This window comes from Triticum urartu, chromosome 7A, assembly GCF_056163025.1.
Source record: "Triticum urartu cultivar PI428250 chromosome 7A, HENAU_Tu73, whole genome shotgun sequence".
Lineage (NCBI taxonomy): Eukaryota > Viridiplantae > Streptophyta > Magnoliopsida > Poales > Poaceae > Triticum > Triticum urartu.
This window is the reverse complement of record NC_141879.1, coordinates 659,620,666-659,629,929: the sequence shown is the minus strand read 5'-3', so window position 1 is coordinate 659,629,929 and position 9,264 is coordinate 659,620,666. Positions and strand designations below refer to the sequence as shown.

The window sequence follows — 9,264 nt, the reverse complement described above, 5'->3', positions numbered from 1 at the left end:
TCTTCGTCGCGTGGTCCGTCGACGCCGATCACGCACGGTTTGTCTTCGCCGAACCTGACCGTGCCACCAGACTCGCCCGCCGGCACGTCCTCCTCGCCGCTGATGGACAGTGGCTCCTCTGGTGTGGCAGCTCCAGTGCCATCTCCGCCTGTCGTCCTGCGTCCCCATACTCGCAGCAAAAGTGGCATCTTCCAACTGAAGAAGCGCACTGACGGCACTGTCGCGTGGCTTGCGGCTTGTGTGGCGCATGCTGAGGCTGACCCTATGACTGAACCACAACATTTTCGAGCAGCGCTTGGCATCCCACATTGGCGTGCTGCGATGGAGCAGGAGATTCATGCTCTTCAAAGAAACAACACTTGGCGTCTTGTTCCACCTCCATCTGGTGTCAATATCATTGACTCTAAATGGGTATTCAAGGTGAAGAAACATGCTGATGGCTCCATTGAGAGGTACAAGGCACGCCTGGTTGCCAAGGGATTCAAACAACGGTATGGCATTGATTACGAAGACACATTCAGTCCTGTTATTAAACCAACTACTATTCGTGTTCTTCTCTCTTTGGCTGTTACTCGCGGATGGTCGCTTCGACAGCTTGACGTTCAGAATGCCTTTCTCCATGGAGTTCTGGAAGAAGAGGTTTATATGCGTCAGCCGCCAGGTTTTGTTGATCCGGCTCAGCCACATCATTTGTGTCGCCTTGTCAAAGCTCTCTATGGTTTGAAGCAGGCCCCGCGTGCGTGGCATGCCTGTCTTGGCGCTGCTCTTCGTGCACATGGGTTTGTTCCTTCTACAGCAGACACGTCTCTGTTTATTCTTCAGCGACCTGAGGTGACTATGTACATTCTGGTCTATGTTGATGACATCATCCTTGTCAGTTCATCTGCTTCTGCTACGGATCGGCTTGTGTCTTCTCTTGGTGCTGAGTTTGCTGTTAAAGATCTTGGGAGACTGCATTATTTTCTGGGCCTCGAGGTTCTTCATTCTAATAGTGGCTTGACTCTTACTCAGAAGAAGTACTCTCAGGATCTTCTGCGTCGTGCAGGTATGTTGCAGTGCAAGTCTGCTACGACTCCCATGTCTGCCACAGACAAACTGACAGCTCTTGCTGGTGACTTGCTCTCTCCTGAGGATGCCACTGAGTACCGCAGCATTGTGGGTGGACTGCAGTACTTGCTCATTACTCGACCAGACATATCATTTGCAGTTAACCGTGTGTGCCAGTATCTTCATGCACCACGTGATTCTCACTGGTCAGCTGTTAAGCGTATCTTACGCTATGTTCGTCACACTGGTTCATATGGTCTCCATCTTCAGCCTGCACGTTCTGGACTGATCTCAGCATTTTCTGATGCCGATTGGGCTGGTAGTCCTGATGATCGGCGATCCACGGGGGGACATGCTGTGTTCTTTGGGCCTAACTTGATCGCCTGGCAAGCTCGCAAGCAAGCTACGGTGTCTCGGAGTAGTACCGAAGCTGAGTACAAAGCTGTTGCTAATGCCACAGCTGAGATCATGTGGGTGCAGTCGTTGCTTCGAGAGTTGAAGGTCTCCCCAACTCAGCCACCTGTTCTTTGGTGTGATAACATCGGTGCCACATACCTTTCATCCAATCCAGTATTTCATGCCCGAACGAAGCACATCGAAGTCGACTATCATTTTGTGAGGGAACGTGTTGCTCAGAAGCTCCTTCAGATTAAGTTTGTTTCTTCTAAGGATCAGCTTGCTGATATTTTCACTAAACCCTTGCCCTTGCCTTCTTTTGAAGGATGTTGTCGCAATCTTAACCTTCTGAGTGTTTCAGGACATAGTTAAGATTGAGGGAGGGTGTTAGACTAAGTATATATTAGATATACGTGTTGTAACATAACTTGTATTTGTACGGTTTCCTCTTATAAATATATGACAGCCGTACCCACCAAGGATATCGAGCATTGTTCCAAACCCTATTTTGTCTAACAAAGCCTAAGCCTTCAAGGTATAAAAGCCTTCTCGATTCGGTTCAACTCAGATGCCTGAATATGTTACAGTTCTGCCGACTCCTTTCCGGGGACAGAATTTAGAGTATGATGTTCTGTAGCTGTGAGTTATCTTCAAAGGCGCTAACAGTTATTATTGGGTTTCTTGCTTCATAACTCTTACAGGGAATTGGATTTGCATGCTCCAACCTTTTGTCATGTGTCGCCACCTTGGAATCTCTTGTCAACTTTGAAAGTACGTTCAGTTGGACAGCATCCTTCATGGACAACCCTCAGTTAAACAGTGCATTCTGTAATCGTACTTGATCTCTTTCCAGCTTGGTACTACATCAGAAGTTCTGAATGACACAATATAAAATGCTGTTCCTCACACAGATACTCACGAAAGTTGTTTGTGTTGGTAGGTCCAGTCGCTCCCAAGAATGATTGTTATGGATGAGATTGGGAGGCAGGTTTGTTCCTCTACCACTCTTGCTAAATGGATATATAGTTCACGGTCATGTGTAGCAGTGCTTATTTTATTTATTTTTCCGCTACCGTTTTGACTCTGAGTAAGCAGCAGGATATTCAAACAAAACTCCTCATGCCTCATAAGTTATAACCCTGAACACTCATGGTGTCCATTGTTATTACTTTGTCATGCGTTCCCATGTATACCTGCACGCTTGTACATGGTTGTCTTTTATCTCTAGTTCTTTACTTGGTTATAGTATGAAATCACTTCACAAGTTCATCGTGAGGTCAAGTTCGTTCAGGCTTCTGACGAGCAATGCATGTTTTCCAGGTTGAGCTTTCTCTTGAACCTGCAAGTTTAGCTCAAAGAAAGGCCACTCTCGGAATCGGCGACTCCTCGGCAGGCATGTTTAGGACGCATTTTATCGCAGATGTTGCGTGGAGCTTGGAAAGGTTTTGTTAACATTGTGCTGTTCTGCAGTAGTGTCTGCAACGAGGGCGAGGGCTTTGGCCGAGGACGCGTTTTTCCATCCGTCCATTATGTCAATCAGCCATGCTTCCGTGGAGCACTACTATGCAATTTACACGGTTAGGATTCGCTGAATTATAGACCTCGTTTAAGTTTACAATTGGCAGGTTGGTACTTACTAATTGTTCATTATGTGAGTTTGTCATCATTTGTCTTCAACCGTGGATTTTAAACCAATGTTATAGCATCATAGTTAGCAGCAACAGCAGCAACAATCTCCTCTTATGTGAGCTGTGCAATGTTGCATGCAAGCCCTACACGCTAATAACTCCCATGCTGCTGTTGCCTCCGTTTCGAAAAAAAAATAACTCCCATGCTGCATGTTCCTTCCATTCTAGTACGACTTTGTATCACTCGTTCTGTCATTCGACAGTTGTGCCTTTGGAAAGTGTTTAATGATAACGCAGTAGATCTAACCATACATGCAGCGTCATTAAAGTCCAAACTACCATGTAAATTGACATTCTGTTTTGGTGATCTTTTTGCAGCCATTCTTTGCGCCAGTGTGTTTGCATGTGCTACTGGCGGCAATCAAAGAGCTGAAACGCTACAGGGTAGAGCGGGCCAAACACTCGGCATTCCAAGCTTCCTAATCCCAGGCGACGACCTCCTGAGCATGTATTTGTCCTGTACTGTATACCTTTGAAAAAAAAACAAATTTGCACATAAATCTCAGTGTGACTGATCAGATCTCAACTTTGATCTGTGCTTACATGTTGACCGTATCTATATTTGGCAGATGAGCCAAAATAAGGAAGGGGTGCAACTCCAGGCGATAGAAAATAATTTGCTTACTCAATCTCCAATCAAACCATGTTACAGCTACATGTCTCCAGAGGAGCAAATAATGGTATATACATTCGAAGAAGGCTGTATCTCCCAGAGTAAGCTGAGAAAATGGTTAATCTTGGTTTTCCAATTGAACATGTATACAGGGTTGTTCACATAAACTGAAAAAGGATTTGTTCTGAATATCATATTTTAAATCTGACGTTTTAATTTGCAAGCCATGCCATGACAGAGAATATTTGAAAAACAGGCAACTAAATTAGATGTTGGGTATAAGGCCAATCTGTGTGTAAGCATTTCACAGCAAACCACCATTTTATTGATGGTTTGGCTTTAAATCAATCGTGGACAACATCTGATCAAACTAAAAGAGCAATTTGTCAACAAAAAAAACTTTGAAGTGCGGAATTGGAGGAAAACCTCGAAAGATTTAGGTACCTTTACTCCACCTTATGGTTTTGGAAGTATTTTTGTAAATATAATACAGTCATTTCCTCCATATATCTCTTGATACCAGAAAATCTGGAGGGCACTAGGAATGGTCTGCATGATACAGAAAAATCCAATGAAGCAAAGTGTGCCATCCAGGAAAAGGGAAGTGTCATATTTAATCCTCTGAACTCATTTTCGCTGAATTAACTAATTATTTGGAAGCCTCTTTGGCTTAGCATACACTGCTCATTTCTTTTGTTAAGATTCAACGTAAATGAACCTATCTATTTTTGTAGAAATGCATTGAATTCAGAGTGATTTTAGGTTTAAAACTAAGAGCACTGGCAGTTTTTTTTTTGACAAAGAGCACTGGCAGTTATTGATCTCCTCAAACTACAAAAGTAGTTTGAGACTTTCAGTTATTATTAATAGCAAAGGTTCTGAAACATGAAAATATTACTGTTAGATGCTATCATATTTACATCACGCATCCATCTATTGAGAAATTTAACTCAAACAAAAACACATGCTCTCCTCAGATCATGTATGAGATTTCAACAACGAGATGCCAATAAAACATCCTAAAAAGTCGCTAAATATGGCAAAAATGTTGACCTCCCGAACTGTTAGCAGTACAACCCGATATATCAATTTAGTTTACCTGTATACATAACGACGGCACAAAAAAAACTGTATACATAACAACATCGACATACATGACTCTGTATGGACTAACATATATCGCTAACATGAAAAGTGAGTGCATATATCACCCCAATCTCAGTATGCAGCAATTAAGTAAAGCTAGTTGCAAACATATACCGTCAAGGCATGAGGTTACTGCTGTTCTGTTCAACCCCATTGTAATCATGCAGAAATGGACGCCGCTTCAAAGCAGAAACGTTGAGCTTTTCCCTTGATAGTATTCTGAAGGAACAACCCAGGTGGACGCAAGAGTACCTATGGATCCATCATTCTACCCACATCAGTTCTGAAACAGAAAACCATTCTACCCACTGGATTTCAAACTGAGTAGCCAAACTCAGTTACAATCATGTTGCTACAAAGGAATCTAAGATTAACCAACCTACCATCTTATCATATTTGTCTACACTTACCGACGAAAACCATCTCACCAACTGCCATGCCGATTGGCATTATCCTTATTTAGCAGCCATTGTTGACGGGTGGATAACACCTTTGAAAATGTCTGCATGTTGGACAGTTTTGAGATTTAGTAACTGCCAAGTTGTCAAAAGAGGGACAGAAGGTCTAAATTATTGCTGGGAAATGAAAGTGACGGGACATAAACAGCGATTTTAGGAGTTGTTGAAATATTAGCACACCGCTTGCAACTGGCAGAAGGCAATAATGCAAGACCAAAAATTGTATATATGGAGCAGGCTACTGCTACTTGCCAACCAAACCAAGAGGGGCATGGCAATGGGGGTCATGAGTTTCCTATGGTCATTGCTAGCGCTCCTGATGATCGTCATGGTGATCGCCAGCGATGAGGCCGCGTTGCTTGCTTTTAAAGCACAAGTCAGCGATGGCAGCTCGCTGGCCTCCTGGAATAGCAGTGCTGATTTCTGCAGCTGGGAAGGCGTGACATGCAGCCACCGGAGGCCCGCGCGGGTGGTGGAGCTGAGCTTGGACAGCAGAGCACTCGCCGGAGTACTCTCCCCAGCCCTAGGGAACCTCACGTTCCTGCGGATGCTCAACCTGAGCTTCAACTGGTTCCATGGGGAGATTCCAGCAAGCCTCGGCCGCCTCCGTCGCCTACAGAGGCTAGACTTGAACGACAACTCCTTCTCCGGCAAGTTCCCTGTAAACCTGAGTTCCTGCATTAGGCTGAACAAAATGGGACTACACAACAACAAGATTGGCGGCCACATCCCAGCTGAGCTCGGCGAAAAGTTCATATCCCTAGCAGTGATCTCGCTGAGGAACAACAGTTTCACAGGTCCCATCCCGGGGTCTTTGGCCAATCTGTCCTATCTACGATATCTGGATTTCTCTGCCAACCAGCTAGTTGGCTCAATCCCACCAGTGCTCGGAAGCATCCAGACCATGCGGTTTTTCAGTCTCTCCCAAAACAACCTCTCTGGTATGCTTCCACCTTCTCTCTACAACTTATCGTCGCTGGAAGTTTTTGATATAAGTCACAATATGTTGTATGGAAGCATTCTGGATGATATCGACAACAAGTTCCCCAAGATAAATGGTCTTTACTTGGGTAATAATTACTTCGCGGGGACCATCCCTTCCTCAATATCTAATCTATCTAACCTCATACAACTCAGCCTGGGGTTCAATAGATTTAGTGGGTATGTGCCTCCAACATTGGGGAAGTTGCAAGCTCTCCAACATCTCCACTTGTCTGACACTAAGCTTGAAGCAAATGATAACAAAGGGTGGGAATTCATCACTTCTTTGGCAAACTGCAGCCAGTTGCGCTTCTTGTCACTCGGCGGCTACTCTTTAGAAGGATTGCTGCCAGCTTCAGTTACTAACCTCTCAACGACTCTTCAAGAGTTATACTTACTGGACAGTCGGGTCACTGGAGTTATTCCTGCAGACATAGGCAATTTGGTTGGTCTCACCAGGCTTGCAATAGCAAACAATTATATCTCCGGAGTGATCCCAGAGAGCATCGGTAAGCTGGAAAACTTGGTTGAGCTAGCCTTGTATAACAATAGCTTGTCTGGCCTCATACCGCCGTCAATAGGGAACCTCTCACAGTTAAACAGGCTTTATGCATACTACGGAAACTTGGAGGGGCCCATTCCAGCAAGCCTGGGGGAGCTGAAAAACCTATTCTTACTTGATTTGTCAACAAACTACAGACTTAACGGTTCAATACCCAGAGAGATTTTGAAATTATCTGGCCTTTCTTGGTACTTGGACTTGTCATACAATTCCCTTTCAGGACCCCTTCCTAATGAGGTTGGTAGCTTGGCAAACCTCAACCAACTGATTCTATCAGGAAATCAGTTGTCTGGCAAGATACCGGATAGTATTCAGAATTGCATAGTCTTGGACTGGTTATTATTAGACAATAATTTGTTCGAGGGGAGCATACCTCGATCACTGACAAATATTAAGGGGCTCAGTAAACTGAATCTGACCATGAATAAGCTCTCTGGTAATATTCCTGAGGCCCTTGCTAGTATCGGAAACCTGCAGGAACTGTACCTAGCACACAATGACTTTTCTGGATCAATCCCGGCAGTTCTACAGAATTTGACTTCATTGTCCAAATTGGATCTGTCCTTTAATAATTTGCAAGGTGAGGTGCCAGATGGAGGTGTTTTCAGAAACATCACTTATGTAGAAGTTGTTGCTGGGAATACCAATCTGTGTGGTGGTAGACCTCAACTTCACTTGGTTCCATGTTCCACAAGCCGCATTAGGAAGAACAGAAAAAGGATGTCAAAGTCTCTTGTAATTTCGCTAGCAACAGCTGGAACAATCTTGTTGTCAGTTTTGGTTCTTGTTCTTGTTTGGATACTTCGTAGGAAGCTCAGACAAAGCCAGAAGATACTAGTGCAGTACTCAGATGCTGAGAACCATTATGAAAGAATCCCCTATCATGCATTAATGAGAGGAACTAACGAATTTTCAGATATTAACTTGCTTGGGAGAGGAAGTTACGGTGCAGTTTATAAGTGTGTTTTGGCAAATGAGGACAGAACATTGGCTATCAAGGTGTTTAACCTCGGTCAATCCAGGTATTCCAAGAGTTTCGAGGTTGAATGTGAAGCCATGAGAAGGATACGGCATCGTTGTCTCATAAATATCATTACTTCTTGTTCAAGCGTTGACCACCAAGGTCAAGAGTTCAAGGCATTGGTGTTTGAGTTCATGCCAAATGGTAACTTGGATGGTTGGCTCCACCCAAAATCTCAAGAGCCCACTACAAACAACACGCTCAGCCTTGCCCAGAGGCTTGATATTGCTATCAATATTGTGGACGCAGTAGAATATCTGCACATCTATTGTCAACCATTGGTAATCCATTGTGATCTTAAGCCAAGCAACATTCTTCTTGCTGACGACATGAGCGCCCGCGTTGGAGACTTTGGCATATCAAGGATCCTTCAAGAAAATACAAGCGAGAGGATGCAAACTTCATATAGCACAATTGGGATAAAAGGTTCCATTGGCTATGTTGCTCCAGGTAATTGAAATATCTTCTGATTTTATCTTTCCTTCGCACGTAAATATGGCATTCTAACCACGAAATGTTGCATAATTGCAGAGTATGGAGAAGGCTCTGTGGTCTCAACTCACGGTGATATTTATAGTCTTGGCATATTGCTGCTTGAGATGTTCACTGGAAGGCGCCCAACAGATGACAGGTTCATAGATTCATTGGATCTGCATAAGTTTGTCGAGGATGCTCTTCTAGATAGAACCTTGGAGGTAGCTGACCCAACAATCTGGATGCACAACGAACAACACGAGAACAATACTATTAGAACGCAGAAGTGCTTGGTTTCAGCGTTGAGGCTTGGCATATCCTGCTCAAAGCAACAGCCTCGAGAACGAACATTGACAGGAGATGCAGCAGCAGAGATGCGTGCAATCAGAGATGCATACCTCGCGTTTGCTGGCTAGGTTACAGGGGAACATGAAGCAGGAAAAGAAGCCCTGACTCAATAAATTCAGAACAGGATTGAAAAACCAAGTTTGTACAAGACACGATCCTGCGATTTATATGCAGCGCTTTAGTTAGTACTATAATTGTTCTCATTCTGGGATTTGTGTTTCTTTACATCTGTATCAAATAAATGCAAAGTGCAGAACCATTTTTTGTGTGTGCAATAATAGCAAGTTCTAGTCATTCCAGAAATGATTTCATTCTCAAAACGGCACACATGCTGGGAACATTAATTCATGGTTAAGATAAACCAGTAGACAATAATTGAGACTGCACCACAAAGCATGGTTCATCTGTAGAAAAACACTAGACATGGAATGGAATCCAGTAACAGCAAATGGATATATACTGGACCATACGATAAGCAAGCAGAGCAGAGCAGCATAGATTCAGACACCACAAACAAGAAAGAAAAACTC

The 9,264-nt window shown here is 43.8% G+C and overlaps 1 protein-coding gene and 1 long non-coding RNA gene across 4 annotated transcripts; one reads left to right on the top strand and one right to left on the bottom strand.

Moving 5' to 3' along the window:
* Positions 1-3,037: 3,037 nt before the first annotated feature.
* Positions 3,038-8,628, bottom strand: LOC125523030 (uncharacterized). 3 transcript variants are annotated; one of them, XR_007290084.2, is made up of 4 exons: positions 8,476-8,628; positions 5,005-5,392; positions 4,189-4,293; positions 3,038-4,114 (listed from the first exon to the last, which is right to left on the bottom strand). It is a non-coding gene; the product is annotated as an uncharacterized LOC125523030 (long non-coding RNA). The 3 variants fall into 3 exon arrangements; XR_015610670.1 differs by having other exon boundaries at positions 3,038-4,105; XR_015610669.1 differs by having other exon boundaries at positions 3,038-4,293.
* Positions 5,449-9,037, top strand: LOC125523029 (receptor kinase-like protein Xa21). The gene is made up of 2 exons (XM_087535301.1): positions 5,449-8,362; positions 8,444-9,037. The coding sequence occupies exons 1-2, from the start codon at positions 5,554-5,556 to the stop codon at positions 8,800-8,802; spliced, it is 3,168 nt and encodes a 1,055-aa protein (XP_087391427.1). The 5' UTR covers positions 5,449-5,553; the 3' UTR covers positions 8,803-9,037.
* The last annotated feature ends 227 nt before the right edge of the window (positions 9,038-9,264 follow it).